Source organism: Pantherophis guttatus, chromosome 1 (assembly GCF_059756535.1).
Source record: "Pantherophis guttatus breed Tessera chromosome 1, ASM5975653v1, whole genome shotgun sequence".
Lineage (NCBI taxonomy): Eukaryota > Metazoa > Chordata > Lepidosauria > Squamata > Colubridae > Pantherophis > Pantherophis guttatus.
In genome coordinates, this window is record NC_142063.1 from 35,834,702 (window position 1) to 35,851,308 (window position 16,607).

Here is a 16,607-nt window from a genome sequence, read left to right on the forward strand (position 1 = left end):
TTAGCTGCAAGAAATGAATTTAGCTATTTTCTTTTTTAGGAAGAATTGCTTGCATTTTTCTATGGTCATGATTAGATAACATATGAAAGGAAAACTCTTCTGAAGACGTGTGTGTGTGTAAACAGTTTCTTTGTTTTGATATTATACATATTTGTTCTTCAACTGATTTTAGTTTGCTTGGTTCTCTGATAATTCTCAGTTAAAAGAATGTGAATTCTTATGGTTACTATATTTGGAACCTTCAAGGATGAAGTTTGAATGAAAATACAAACAAAAGTTTAGATGTACCATCCTTTCACTGCTCCTTGGTAAATTCTCTACAGAATTCTGGAATATTCTATATTAGGACCACTCTTTCTTGAATTGCTTAACTTTCATTTAGGACATAAATGATATTTTTATGCTATTAAGAGGATCTCTCCTCCCTTACTGGTTTACATCAGAGAGGCTTTCTTGCAATTTCCTTGTAATTTTTGGGGCAGCTGATAACTTTCATTGCTAATATATTAATGATTAAATTAACAACATACCAGTCTTACTACCCAGATTTGCTTAATAACATTGACTTTTGGTTTTATAAATCAACATGTTCTTAAGTGTGCTGACGAGAGAATCCAGGAATGGGTTAACTCATCTCATAGCTGAGTCTGTCAAAGTTGTGTGGACATACCTCTGCTGCCTGCGGTCCCCAGCTTTTGACTCAGTCTTTTGCTCAAGTAGGCGTGTTAAAATTGGCTTACACCTTTCAAACCTCACTCAAACATAATATTCCATTCCTGGATTCTCCTTAGCGAGAATATGTTCCTGGAAGGTATTCGACTCCCGATCGTCTGGCTCCCAGTCGGGCTGGTAGAGCCACCGGACTTCGTTCAGTAGTGTTTAAAATTTGTGAAGTCTTTGGAATTTTCAATATTTCTGCATAAATATGGCTTAAAATGTGATCTGTTCTCTATGCAAGTTCTAAAGTTTGTGATAAAAAAAAAACAATTAAACATATGAGTTAAAAATATTATACTTGTTTATTTATTCATTGAGGAAAATTATCCAAAGCTACAAATGGGTGGTCCTCAGTTAACAACTACAATTGGGACTAGCATGTCCACTGCTAAGTGACATGGTCATTAAGTGAAACACCACATGGTTGCACTGGACTCACAACATAGGTTTCACTGTAATTAAATGCAGTCATTAAATGCAGCATGACATAATCATCACTTGAGACTTACTGTCAGGTTTTCTATTGACTTTGCTCATCAGAAGCTGACTATGAAGCTCACAAACGGTGAGCTCAACTTTTTCAGTGCCATACAGCAATCGCTAAAGCAGGCTATAGTTAACAAAGGACTACCTGTATTTGTATGTGAATTTTTGTTTTCAGTAACTGGTTGCTGGGCACCAACTGCACCTAAACATTTCTGATAACTTGACTAGCACTACACATTGTCTTGAAGGAATTTCAGCCCATTCCTCTTGACAGAACAACTTCAGCTCCTTGCATGAACTGTCGCTTCAAGTCCTTCCACAACAGTTCTACAGAAATTAAGTAGGAAGGGCTGAGTGAACAACTGAACCAATTCACCCAGAGGGGTTCCTTAGATGAGGATAAACTTAATATGAATACCTCTGGTTCTAGTCTATCATCTTTAATAACTGCATATTTTAAAATCTGGTAATCAACATTCAGTCCATGATCTATAACAGTGATGGCGACCATTTTTGGCACCAAGTGCCGAAACGCATGCATGTGCACACGCACACCAGAGCGCCGAAAACCTGAAGACCAGGCATGCACGCGATGGCTATCTGGTCTTCGGGTTTACTGTGCACATGAAGACCAGCACCAAAAACCAGAAGAACAGCTGGTGACGCTGCGCATGCCCACAGAAAGAACTCCGTGTGCCACTTCTGGCATGCATGCCATCGATTCTCCATCACAAATCTATACAATAAGTTTGCATATAGAATTGTGACTCTTTGTTATTCTTGGTTCTCTGTTGGTGTTAAGTAGACATCAACTAGTTAGATTTCCAGAAAACTTTTGATAAAGTATAATCAAAGACTTCTTAGTCAGTTTAACAGCAGTGGAATAAAAGGACGTCCCCTTATTGAAAAGTAACTGGCTAAAGAATAGAAAACAAAGAGTAGAAATAAATGAACATTTCTCACAATAAAGAGGTGCATCAGGTTAGGACCTCCAGGGATTTGTCAGTTGTTAAGTGAATTACGTGATCATTAATTGAATCTGGCTTCCTCCATTGACTTTGTCAGACACTGGCTGGGAAGGTTGCAAATGGTGATTATGACCCCAGAATACTGCATCCATTGTAAATATATGCTAATTGCCACATTACTGTGAGGATAGAACAGTAGTAAATATGAGGACCACTTGTAAGTCACTTTTTCAGTGATGTAACTTCAAATGAATGGTTCTAAGTTGAGAACTACTTATATATTCAGATTGAAGCCTGGTTACATACCTGCATAGTTTCTATTTAGACCAATATTAAAAATGGAGCAGCAAACTCTGAAAGGAAATGTTTTGCAAAAGTATTTTTTTCCAAGCAGAAATAAATTTGTCATCAAAAGTTAGATGAACCAATGATTCATTCCAAAAGGATAATTTCAGCCAATTCTTTAGATAACAGTTTTTTATTTTGAATGTTTCCAAAGAACATTTTATTTTTACAAAGATCATCCTTTGGGGCAGAGCTAGAGATTTGCAATAAAATGCTGCTGTTTCAAGGCCTCCAACTATTTTTATGGTATTATTTGTGCTAGTCTCAAAAGAGTATAGTACTCGTGTTCTCAAGATATAATGTTCTACCTTCAGGGTTGATGGAAGAAATATTTAACAGCATTCATTATGTGGAATGCTGTTGTTATATGTTCTGATCCTTTTAGTATGTCAGCAGCACATGCCTTATTCCAATGTCATTTTTGTAGTATGCCATAGTGTGCTGAGATTCCAGTTTTTCTCCATTGCACTGGGAAGAGAATCCAGGAATGGATACTCTTCTGCCTGGAGACTGAGCCTGTCATCATTTTTGGTGATGCCTCCTTTGCCTGGTGACCTCCCAGTTTGGCTCACTCTTCAACCAGAATAGATGTTCAAAACAAAACTGCTTCAGAAACCACATCGATCCCTGGATTCTCTTCAAAACCGTGAGACATAAAGGAAAATAATTCTTTCACGATCGCTGGCAAGAGATCAGGTCGGCTAACTGGTCTGCTGGTTAGCTGCCTTTCCGGCTATTTGAGAGCCGAGGTCCCTGCCATTCCCGCGACACAGCGGAGAGGGACTTGATTCAGAGCCAGCTCCATTCTAACGAGCCGAAGCCCTTGCCATTACCTGCGCTGAAAGCGACGGGGACTCAGTCCCTGCCCAGCTTTGCCTGGGCACACTGGTAGTGGCTATTGGTGTGAATCCAAGCCGCGGCAGCTGCAAGCTATTGTGGACCCATTCTGCCTATGACGCAGTGGAATAGGGCGACTCAGGTACCTTCCACCAGCAAAAGTCCTCAGGAAGGGGACAATAGGGCTCTCCCTATAGCTTCTCCGAACTGCAGACAGGGCTCCTCCAAAGAATGGCTGTCAAAGGAGCAACGGATCGGAGCCATAAGAAAGCTGCTGCGAGCAGAGGCTCCAAGGCAGCCGAAAAGGACGCCAAACGTTGCCAACAGGCCATTGAAAAAAAAATGGCCGAAGTCAAAAAGGTTGGAAAAAGCCAGGGTTTGGGAAACCCCCTCCCAAGGGAGGAGCTGTCATTTCCTGCCCTCCAGAGGAATGGCTGTTAGAGCCTTGCAAAGAACCAAGCCTCTTGCAGCCAATATGCTATAACACCTGGTCACCAGATGGCGCTAGAGAGCTGCTTTCTTCAATTCATTTGGAGACACTTGACAGAATTTAGGCTTTCTCTAATACAGCTTCCAGCCTGTCTGCAGCAGGAACAGAGGGCCAAATTCCTCTTTCGAGGCCAAGGCTGAGGCTACCTTTAGCCCAATCGCGGTGGGGCTCCGCCAAGGGGAAGACAATGGGTCAGAATTGTCTGACCATTTAAAAATGATTATTTCCTAGGCAATAACACAGGGAATAGCTGCAGGCCTGCAGCAAGGGAGTCAACCTCCCTAAAGCTTTCCTCGTTACCAGGCCCAGCAATTGCCACCCATGGCACAGGGCACTTGGATGGAACCTCAGAGCCTTCCCTCTCAAGCCCCTTCCATTCAGAGAGGAGACTCCTCTGGAGAGCAAGATGATGTTATGGCTCTTTCAGAGGATGAGGGGATGACCCCTGAACCACTGCCCTTCTCAGGCCACTTTCAACCTGATTTATGCAAGTCCTTGTTGCACAAGGCCAAAAACAACCAATCTGGGATCTGACCCTGTCCTTGAGACAGCTCTAAGTACAATGGATTCAGGTCATATGCTCTTTTCAGAACTGACCTTTGAGAACGAGGTACTCTCATTGCCCAAGCTCTTCCTGGACATGATCCAGAGGCAATGGCCAATCCAGGGACTGGAACTGAAAGGAAACTTTAATGTAGCCACAGAACTTTCTGAGGCCCTGCAAACGCCAACTGTAGATAGCCCGGTGGCAGCCTTGACATGCCATTGACGGCCTCAAGGCAGATGACAAGAAGGCGGAATTGGCTCTCTGCAGAGCTCACCAGGCAGCATGGGCGGTAAAGACCACTACTTCCGCCTCATTTTTCGATCGGGCCTCCTTGCTCTGGCTTCCTCCTGAGGATGTCAGGTTTCATCAAGAGATCAATAAATCGGTGGCTGCCGTGGAGTTCTTGGCTGATGCCACCCTGAATGCGGCAAAATTCACTTCCTCTGTAACAGCCTGTCGCCTGCTATGGCTTCACCATTGGCAAGCTGATAACAAGAATAAGTGGAAGCTGGCATCTGCTCCCTTCACAGGCAGCAAGTTGTTCGGGGAGGCCTTGGACCCCATCCAAGGGGATGACTTCCTCACTTCCATAGACTTGATGGAGGGTATCTACATGTACCTATCCTGCCTTCTCACAGGCAGTACCTTCAATTCTTTTATGCAAACAAACACTACCAATACAAGGCCTTGCCTTTCGGCCTATCATCAGCACCAAGGGCATTCACAAAGCTGTTGACAGCACTGGCAGCCTACCTACAGGCACTGCCAATCCGAGTCCAGTGTCACCTGAACAATATCCAGGTACTCTAGCCATGGCTTTTCGATCAACAAGAAAAGCCATTTCTCTCCGACCACCCGATTGCTCCATCTGGAAGCGATCATAGACACTTCTTTTTGCATGGTCTCCCTTTCACCGGAGAGACAAGACAGCTTACAGACCTTGGCAAGGCGCATCCAGAACAAAGGTACAGTATCTTTGGCTCTCCTGTCACAACTCCTGGGCAAGATGGTGTCATGGTGTCCTATATTTCCATCCTGGCAAGTCTACATGTCAGGACCCTACAATGGTTCCTCCTGCCTTACCAAAGGTCTGGCAGGAGCAACTCAACAGCCAGTGTCCGAGTTCCACACAAGGTACTGCAGTCCTTCCAATGGTGGATGTCCCGGGCCATCAACAGGGGATGCCTGTTCAAAGAGCCCAACTGTTTGACCATCACTGGGGGCCCATCTTCAGTTACTGATAGCCCAAGGCCAGTGGACTCAGATGGACCTGAGCTGCAGCTGGCTGCAGCTCAGGGCAGCTCAGGGCAGCACCTGGCTCTCAGGCGGTTCCACAGTATTTTGGCTGGGCAACACGTTCTGGTCTTGATGGACCACCAAGGGGGTACCCATTCCAGGTCCCTCATGAAAGAGGCCAAACACCTAGGCCTCTCGGCAGAGAGACACCTTCTGTCCATAAGGGCAGAACACATTTCAGCGCTGCGGAATGTGCAGGTGGACTGCCTCAGCCGAGTGACAGTGGACCATTCAGAATGGTCCCTGCACCCCACCCTATTTCAGGAACTGACAGATCACTTTGGTGTTCTAGTCCTAGACCTATTTGCCTCACCTTGCAACACTCAACTGCCAAGGTTCTTTGCATCACCGGGGGTGGAAGGGGTCGATGCCCTCCACAGTCCGGGGCCTCCTGTACCCCTTTCCTTCCCTTTTGCTAATTCCAGCGGTAATCAGGAGGTTGTTGACGGAAAGGGCAGAGATATTACTATTGACCCCCCCCATTGGCCTAGAAGACCATGGTTTGCTGACCTGGTCAACCTGTCGGTGGCCCGGCCCTGGAGGATACCTCAGGGCAGAATCTCCCTCAGCCAGGGGGCCCTGATCCATCCACAATGGCTCCAGCTGACCATCTGGCGCTTGAGCGGAGGGTCCTGAGTCAGTACAACCTTTCCTCCAGGGTCATCCGGACCATACAGGCTTCCAGAAGGCCATCTACTGACAGGGTATATGATGCTATCTGGAAAGCCTTTTGCACCTGGTGCTCCAGGACAAACACGGATCCTTCTTCAGTGTCAGTGGCTCAAGTCCTGGAGTTCCTCCAGGAAGGATTGGACAAAGGGTTGACACCTAATACCATCCGTGGCAACAATGTCTTCAGTCTTGTCATGTGGGAGTCTGGAATCTTTCACCAAACCCTCTACCATGTGCAGGTTCCTCAGGGGCGCTACGAACTTGAGGCCCCCCGTGGTCCACAGGTACCCTACCTGGGACCTGACAAAGATTTGAATGCCCTCACCAAGGGACCCTTCGAGCCACTTAGATTGGCTAGCCTGTGTTTCCTCACATGTAAGGTGGCCTCCCTTGTGGCCATCACATCGGCCAGACAGATCTCAGACCTGGCAGTCCTTTCTGTAAGGAAAGACCTATGTATTTTCCACCCTGACAGAGTGGTCCTGAAGTTGGACCCCTCCTTCATCCCCAAGGTGAATTCCTGTTTCCATAGGGCCCAGGAACTGATACTGCATGACTTCTGCCCGGGGCCAAAACACACCCTGGAAAAGAGATGCCCTCCACATTTATATTAAGAGGACTTCTCCCCTAAGGAAGACAGAGTCCCTGTTTGTTTCCTTCCAACACTCTACGCTGGGACAAAAGGTCACGCCATCAATGGATTCAGGCATGCATTGCCAAGGCCTATGAGTTTCGGACGCTTTCAGTGCCTCGGAATGTGACAGCCCATTCCACCAGAAGCGCGACCATGACAGCAGCATGGGCGACACAGGCTTCTATAGAGGAGGTCTGTTGAGCAGCTACATGGTCCTCGCTATCCCCCTTCATCAGACACTACAAGTTGGATGCTTTCACTTCAGCTGAAATGGCCTTTGGACGGCGAGTCCTCCAGAGGGTCCACACTGAAGTGGGGACTAAGGACGAGACTGCTTCCCACCCATAAAAAGGCCAGCTTTGGTAAGTCCCATTCCTGGATTCTCTCTCCCCAGCGCAATGGAGAAGGGTGTTTGTCCTACCTGAACACTCCTTCACATGGCACTGGGAGAGAGAATCCAGCCCCACCCTGACAACTGTCTGGTCCACAGTCCGGGAGGGGCTAATGTTTTCACAGATCACAAGTCTCATCATCGCTACGCCTTTGCCGAACTGGGAGGTCACCAGGCAAAGGAGGCATCACCAAAAATGATGACAGGCTCAGTCTCCAGGCAGAAGAGAAGAGCAACACCAGTTCCTGGATTCTCTCTCCCAACGCCATGAGAAGGAGCGTTCAGGTAGGACCAACGGCCCTTCTCTTCCCATATGAATTGATCTGATAATGGAATTTGCTTGCTTCTTATTTGCAAATGTCTCAGCAGAAATATCCAAAAACGTGCTGATGTTTTATTCAATCATTATTGTCATCAGAGGTTTTCAGCTACATGAGGCATTTTCCAAAGGGGCCCTGTTAGCGGTGGCATTATCCATAGCTATTATATAATTCGTTTGTCTATTTGTTTTAACAGATGTATCATAATGTTCTCTTTTTCATTTGGTCTTCAACTGTAAATTAGTGATAATATTGACAGGAAACCATCACCAGCATTGGGATGTTGAATTTATTTTTCTTTTCAATTGCCAATACCCACTCCTCAGTTCTCACAAAAAAGTAGTTAGGTATTTTACACAACAGATGCAAGTGTATACCTTATATGAGCATGCTCATAACTTTTTAATTTCAATACTAAAATGGGATGGATGCCTGTATCCTGTTCTAGATCAATGCTCTTATCATCCAGTTTATAAATGCCCTCCAGTTTTGAATAATAACTTCTATCTTCATTTGTCTTATAAATCTTAGAAACTGTTTGTTGTTGCAGAGGTACAGCATTGCCATGAGTCTTCACAAAGTAGTACATTAGTAATTTTGTGGGATCAATATCATTTCATATATATGTAACAAGCTCCTAATAATTTTCATGAGAAAAAGGCCATGGACTCATACTATATATGCAATTAAGAACGTAAGCCTTTCAGTTCTTATTTCTTCAACATTTGTTATCTCTCCCTAAGTTTGCAATATTTTCTCTTCTTATACTATGATAGTGCATGAATAAAGTTATTTCTCAGAAAATATGAGAAATATATATATACATTCAAATATAGAAAGTCTTTAACTATCCAAAATGTTTGTTGTCGAATAACTATCCTTGTTAATTTAGAACATAGAATAATAAGGTTGGAAGAGACTTTGGAGGTGTTCTAGTCCAACCCCTGTTGGAGCAGGAGATCTTATACCAATCTGAACAAATGGTTGGCCAATCTCTTCTTCAAAACCTCCAATGATGGAGTACCCACAATTTATGGAGGCAAACTATTCCACTGATCAGTAGTTCTTACTGTCAGGAAATTTCTCCTTAGTTCTAGGTTCTAAAGTTCTCTTTTTAATGATCTTCCACCCTTACTTTTTGTTCTACCCTCTTGTGCTTTGGAGAACAGGTTGACCCTCTCTTCTTTGTCAGAGCCCCTCAAGTACTAGAAGACTGCTATCATATCACTCCTAGTTCTTCTCTTCATTAAACTAGACCATCTTAGTTCTGTCAACTGTTCATCCAGTTTAGCCTGCAGACTCCTTATCATCTTTGTTGCCCTTCTCTATATTCTTTCTAAGGCTTCAGCATTATTTTGTGCCATGGTGACTAGAATTGAATGCAATATTCCAAGTGTGGTTTTTAAGAAACCCATGTTGGCTTCTAGTAATTGCCTTGTTCATTCCTAGATGTTCACAAATATGCTGCTTGGTTATCTTTTCTAGGATTTTTCCAGATATTGATGTCAGGCTGGTTTGTCTGTAGTTTCCTGGAATCCATGTTTTATCCTTTTTGAAGATTGGAACCACATCAGCTCTTTCCCAATCTTCTGGTAGTTCCCTTGTATTCCAGGAGCTCTGAAAGATTTGGTTCTGAGATACACCTGCCAGTTCCTTCTAAACCCTGGGATGTAATCCATCTGGTCCTGGCAATTTGTACTTGTCCAGAACGGATGGGTGTTTTCTTATCATATTCTTGCCTATTTTGACTTGCATTCTTACTCAGTCTTCTACAGTGATGCTTTTGATAGGCTGGATTATCATTTTTTCCTTTTGTGTGAAGACAGATTCATTAGATTAATGCTAAATTAAGTCCGCTGTTGCTTTACAATTAGGTTCTAGTGAGACATTTATATACAATCAGTATGATATATCTATTAACGAAAAGTAGCCATCTGGCCAAATATTTTGGCCTGTATAAATGATTTCTAAATGGCTAGTATTATGCATAGTGTTAAGGATATTGTTGTGTTACCAACCAGCAGAGTAAGTGCACAGAGAAACGGTACTGAGAGCAATGAATACAATACATACAAACTGGTTTAACAAAGCTTTTACTTTGTAGTGAAAAACAGTTGCATAGTCTTTTAGTCAATCCAAGTCTTTAGCCATTCAAATCAGTCCAGAGTTACAGATATCTTCTTACCAAACAAACAGCAATTCAACGCTGGTAACAAATCACGATGGTAGCAGATCCATCCATGTCTTCACACATGACAGTAACAGTTCCAACCAACAAGTCAAGCAGCAAGTCAAGCAATGATGAGAGCAGGTCCAACAATGACTATAGCTCGGCTTCCTTCTTATATACAGTTTACACTAGTAATTATCCACTTAAGATAAGTGAAGTCAGCAGTGCAATGACTCAACAGGATAATTAGGACAATTAGGATAATTGCATTCAGCAGTCAGTCAGCATTCATTAGTCATTACAATGACTCAGCAGTACAATTACTCAGCATTACATCTTAGAGTTAAAGTGATTTAACATTTAAAGTGATAGCACATATATATTGCCTGGACAACTTGTTAGACTTACACCATATCCTAACATATAGTATCTGCCCTTAGCTTGAATACAATGATACAAGCACCCTACTTACCCATTGAAGGAACTAAAGACCTGGGCTAATAATTTATGCTTCTGGGAGAATTTGTAAAGACCAGAAGACATAAAATTAATGTCATTGAAATATTCCATTGTTTTACAAGTCAAAGAATATATGTGCTGTTTTGGAAGGGAGTTTATATAAATACACTTTTTAATTAAAAATAATTAGCATTGTAAAGATTTGGTCTGTGAAGTATTATTTTATATAAGCAGTGAAGCTTTGTTTAAGAAAACAAATAAGAAATGGGTGGACCTTCAAAGGTTTTTTTTTGCAGTCCTCAATTTTTATGCCTCTTTACAGCAAGTAAAATAATTGCATTGAACCCTAAAGGTTTGACATTTAGAACCAACAACAACCCCAGTCCATCCTTTTGAATGGCATTACATCATTATTACCATCTGCAGTTCTCATCATCTGGAAATATTTATTTAGAAAGAAAATGGCTTCTAGCAGGAAAATAGCTAAGTCTCTGTGATTCACACATGGGTTATGCAACTACACCAAGCCCATTCAGAACTTGTAAAGTTGTTTGGCTGCCCTGTAGTATAAACCATACAACTAAACAGCTCTTACTAAACTATAACACTGGTAGGTTTTTGTTAAACAGGGTCACCATTATTCTTGCTTTCAAGTTATATTTGGGAGCACGCTCCCCAAAAAACTATAATGCCATTATAACTCCCTCCTCATTTTCTAAGCTTCCTACTATATCTGGTAGTTCTTCATTTCTTGGGGAGAGTGATAAAAGATTCTTTCTACAGGGAGTCCTCAAATTTCTGTTGTGTCATTATTGGCACTGAGGAATTGTCGTCTAAGAGACATGCCTCACCTAGTTCCAACCAGGAGCAGGATACAGGCCTTGTTATCTCCAACAGCCTCATTAGTCATTGTCTTGCTAATGAAATGGTAGTTTACTTATATTTTACAAGACAAATAACAAAGGTTTGGGCAGAAGCCAAGAGAACTTGGAGAGAGGCAGTTAATAAATTAAGAAGAGGGAAAAGAAAGGGAGAGAATAGTATGTAGACAACAGAAATTATTGGCCCCTGTAACAAAATGAATGATCAGTCTGAAAGCATTACATTCTGTCAACATTCAAACAATTTGCATATTATCTTTTCATCAAATGTAAATTTTTTAAAATTGTTTATAAACAGCTGCTCTTTGGAGTAAATGAAAGACAAACTATTCCCCACCCCCACGATAAAATACCATGCTCTCAGGAAAGAAGTTAATAATACAAAAGGGAACATGAGGTTAAGAATTGTTGCATCTTCTTATTTAAGGATAGTAAGATTATCAATAATATTTATCTCCAAGCAAATTTATGCTACTTCTGACAAAACAATTATTTACTCAGTTCTTGAAAAGGGCAAATGTGCAGAAGAAGGCCCCAGGTAGCTGTGCTGGTTTCAAACTAGGACTCTTATAACCAGGTCCTTCTGAAATGAAGAAGGCCTGATTGGGGCGTGAATAGAGGCCATCTCTCGGCTATGAGAACTTCAAGGACAATTCATAAGACATTTCCATCCCTTTCACTGTTCCTCTGAGCAGCTTCTCCATGTAACTTTTAAAATTAAGTGCCCAGTGCTGGGCCTGGTATTTCAAGAGCAGTCTAATGTAGTACAGAATGCAGTGATCAGAATTTTGTCATTTACTGTGAATTATAGTTTCAGCATTAAAAGAATGATAGCTAACTACTTTTAAATATTCAGTGATCCAATAAACATTGAATGTTTTTCTATTGTTGTTCTTGTTGTTAAATTAATTCAATATTTTAAGGAATAAAAAACACGTTAACATTCCTTGGAACTTGAAGCCATTGGTTGGACAAAATAGGATAGTGTTAATTTTCTTTTGCAAATTTCTTGTTTATTATCCAGTTATAAATTAAGAAATAAATAAAATAAATAAAAAACTAATAAATTCACTTAATATTTGGCTTACTGTAGTTGCTTACATAAAGAGACGGATAAAGATTAAAAATTGTAAGCAAAAGAATACATTAGAAGAGAATATTTGTGGCTCAGGGTGAAACTTGTGGGTCCTTGATTCTCTGAACTAACCCTAACTCTAATCCTGTTGAAAATATGGTTAAGTATATCCATGCATTGCGAAATTGAGGTTTTTTTCATCATGTCTTCCAATTGCTAGTTGGTGTTCATGGATGTACTTTGCTAATCTTCTCTCTGTTTGCCCTATATAGTGGCTGTTGCAATCCTTACATTCTATTTTGTAGATGACTTCTGGCTTTGTTTTCTTCTTGGGTTGCTGGGTTTTTTGGTTTGCTTGGGATGTTTTGGAGACTTTTAGTTGGTTTGTGTTCTATGGTTGATGCCATAGGTTGTAATAATCTGTTGGTGGCTTCTGAAATATTTTTAATGTATGGCAGTGTTATTCTTTTCACAGCTTGTGTTGGTTGTGCTGTATTGGGTTCAGTGGTTAGGCACTTTTTGATGAAGTTGCATGGCTATCCATTTTGGTGGAAATGTGGAAAATGCTGTATAGATGCTCTTTTTCCTTTGTCTACTGTTCAGGGTTACTGCAGTGTGTTTGTGCTCTCTAAATTGTGTTCTTACACAGCTTCTCTTGTGGGAGATTGGGTTGTTACCTTGGTCGGTGTCCATCACTTGGTTGGTGTGGTTGATTTTATGATAAATTTGTGTTTCTAATTGCCACCACTGCCTCTGCTGTTGAGGATATCCAAAAAGGATTAGCATTTTAGCTGTTTTCTTTTTCCCTACTAAAATTTATTCCTTTGAAGATGTTGTTGATAGTTTCATATCTGTTCTATAGTTGGTCCTTTTTTATTATGACAAAAGTGTAACATACACACTTTGGATCTATATTTTGGGTTGTATGTATGTATTAAGAGTCCTGTCGATTCCAGACATTGCATTATAGTCTTGATGAGAAGGACACATGAATGCAATTGTCTTGATCCAGTGGTGGGTTCCAACCGGTGTTACCACCGGTTCTCTTCGCGTACGCGCTTTGCTCACTTTACTCGCATGCATGCCAAACTTTCGCTCCGCGCAAGTGCTTTAAATTTTTGCCCAGCTGAGGCACAGCAATCCACTCTGCCACACCTATCAGCTGGGCTAAAAAACGACAAATAAAGCTACATATAATGCGGGGGCAGGTGGGAGGGCCAGCTCACAGTCATAGAGAACCGGTTTGCTGACATCACATCATCACCACTACTGGCTCGCCTGAACCGGGAGCAACCCACCACTGTCTTGATTCAATACAAATTTATTTTTTTATTTTATTTTATTTATTTATTTTTATATGCCTCCCTTCTCCGGAGACTCAGGGCGGCTTACAATGCGTTAAGCAATAGCCTTCATACTTTTGTATATTTTATACAAAGTCAGCTTATTGCCCCCACAAACCGGGTCCTCATTTTACCCACCTTAGAAAGGATAGAAGGCTGAGTTGACGAGCCTGGTGAGATTTGAACTCGCAGTAATTGCAGGCAGCTGGATGTTAAATGCTGCCTTAGTAGGAGGCATTAGCCTCCTACGCCACTCAGGCTCCTAGCAATAGCACTTAGACTCATAGACCACTTCACAGTGCTTTACAGCCTTCTCTAAGCAGTTTACAGAGTGAGCAGGTTTCCCCCAACAACCTGAGTCCTCATTTTACCGACCTCAGAAGGCTGGAAGGCTGAGTCAACCTTGAGCTGGTCAGAATCGAACTGGAGTAAGCAGTGAGTTAGCCTGCAGTACTGATTCTAACCACTGCGCCACCACGGCTCTTGAAATACAATTCAAGAATCATCCTTGATTTTCTTAGTTGGATGCCTTTTAAAGAGAACAAATGTCTCTCATAATCTGGACTCTATCTCTGCTAATGCATCTCAAGATAGCTTTTTTGTTTTTGAACCTGGATCCAACTGATGGCTCATATTTAATTTATAGTCAACAAGATACCAGATCTCTTTAGAATAACAGAAATAGAGGGGGTTTTTCATGAATAAGAGAGAGGTGTTCTAGTATGTTCCAGATTATTTCTTCCAAAACATTGTTGAAGCTTGAACAATCCTAAAATATCTGGTTTGGTGTTTTAACCTAGAATTACTTCACAATTACTTTAAAATTTAAAATTACCTTTACAATTAATTATTTAAAACATCTTTTAATTATTTAAAAAAATACAGGTACAATCTTGGGGAAATTTTCTTAAATAGTACTTTTGCTAGTAGTGATTGGATTTTTGAATAGCAGGAAATATCTGCCACCAGATATTTCTTGACTAAGTCTTATAAATGTGCTTTGCAACAGGTCAGATCACTGCATAAATGAATTAAAGCTATTGTTTTCGAATACATGATGCTAGTGTTAAATCTAATTCATGTTGTATGTCACTTTCAGAGGATTCTGATATTGATTTAGCCTCTCCAGTAACTGATTTGTATGCTTTGTTTCAGAGGTCATTCACATTAACAATAGAAGCCTGGGACTGGGATAATGAAACAAAAGCTGGTGAGTATATTCTTAAAGAATTTGAACTCTCAGAGCTGACAGTTATGAGGAAATAGACATCTTGTAGGAAACATTTTGAATTTACATCTTAGCAGATAAAATTAAAACAAAGATTTGTTTATATGTTCCTTCTGAACACCAAATGTTAAATTGGGAATATGGTAAAATAAAGATTAAGAGATATAGTCTAATCTGTATTTTGTATTCTCAGAGATATATACAGGTAGATTCTGAAATATGTGCAAAAAGTATATGAAATATATACTCAACAGTAATTCTGGTAGTACTCTTCTGAGTTGTTTTAACTATTGATATCATTGCATCTGAATCATTACTCTAGAGTAATAGAGTATAATAGAGTTATAATATTTGACCTTCCTTATCTTTTGTATATATTTATAAAGTCACCTGTAAGCTTTTGTATACTGTTCATAGTATTTTTAGCTAATCAATTCTTTTAGTATCTTAGATGTTTGAAGACAGAAATATGCTAACTTGTCTTTGGGGTTCTAGTAAAAAAATCTAAATACATCTCTTCCCAGGAAATAAAACTATAATAGCTGACATCAGGGATCTCAAACTCAAAAGAATAGTACAATACTCCAAATAAATCTCTGGAAGCTTTGAGGTAACTTGAAGAAGCATTGAGGAAACTTGAGGAAATATTTCATAATGTAGTAGAGATCTTTTTTCACAAGATTCCCCCTCCCCCAGGCCTTTACATTGCTAATTTCTGTATAGGAAGCAATGGGAATTCAGTGCAAGTACTGAACTCTATAGTCTTTTGTCTTAAATCACAACATAAATTCTACTATCTTCCCAATTTATAGAAAAATTGGGATGAAACATGAAAGGCAAAACACTAGTGCAACAGGAGAAGTTGAGCCACAATTTTACCCTTCTGTATTGGGGGTATGCAGGAATCTTGTCTGTATTTCATTTGTCACTGGTTACTTTGTTCAGTTTATTTGTTTTTCGTGTGTGACCTTTTTCTTTTCTGAAAATAGAAATCCCTTTCTAACCAGCTGCAGCTTCCCTGCACCCTTAACAATATGATTTCCTTCATTCTTAAGAATAATTTGCTTTCTATAACAAGTGGAAACCTAGAAAGGCTTTATTGTACATTCTTAAATGGGTGTGCTGATTAACATTTTCTGAACTTCTGGCCACATTTTGTCCTTTGCAACTATATTGCTCTCCTTTGCTAACATGCTGTATATTAAAATGTTTATTTAAATTCTTCATCTTTCAATTTTTAGATGAAAAATTATTAATTGATAGAGTATCATCTGCGGGTATGATCAACCCAGAGGATAGATGGACAACAGTACAGTTGAATGGCCCTGTTGCTCATTTTGAAGCACAAATAAGAGTGAAGTGTGATGAAAACTATTATGGACCACAGTGCAATAAATTTTGTGGCCCACGTGATGACTTTGTGGGCCATTATACATGTGACCAAAATGGAAATAAGGCTTGTATGGAAGGCTGGATAGGTGATGAATGTAAACAAGGTACTGTATTTCTCATGTTTTATAATGCAACAGTTATACTGGAACTATGATGTGTTTTTATGGCAAAAGAGGAGAAGGATTTTGACTACTCCCCAAGCCTATTTTTGTAGCTATTAGATACACTTATGACTGAAATGTAGTAGCAAACTATCCATTTTAATAGATAATCCACTATTTTCTTTGTTTTATTTATACACACATGTATGTTAACCACCACCCCCAGTAGTAAAATGTATTAAGCCTCTGGCATTC

General features: G+C 40.6%; 1 protein-coding gene across 4 annotated transcripts in view; it reads left to right on the forward strand.

Moving 5' to 3' along the window:
* JAG2 (jagged canonical Notch ligand 2) overlaps positions 1-16,607 on the forward strand; it is a 90,621-nt gene that overhangs the window by 28,399 nt on the left and 45,615 nt on the right. For all 4 annotated transcript variants that reach the window (XM_034418599.3, XM_034418600.3, XM_087871694.1 and 1 more), the window contains 2 exons: positions 14,787-14,841; positions 16,101-16,355. In XM_034418599.3, coding sequence (XP_034274490.2) covers positions 14,787-14,841; positions 16,101-16,355 — 310 coding nt within the window. The remainder of the gene's footprint in view (positions 1-14,786; positions 14,842-16,100; positions 16,356-16,607) is intronic.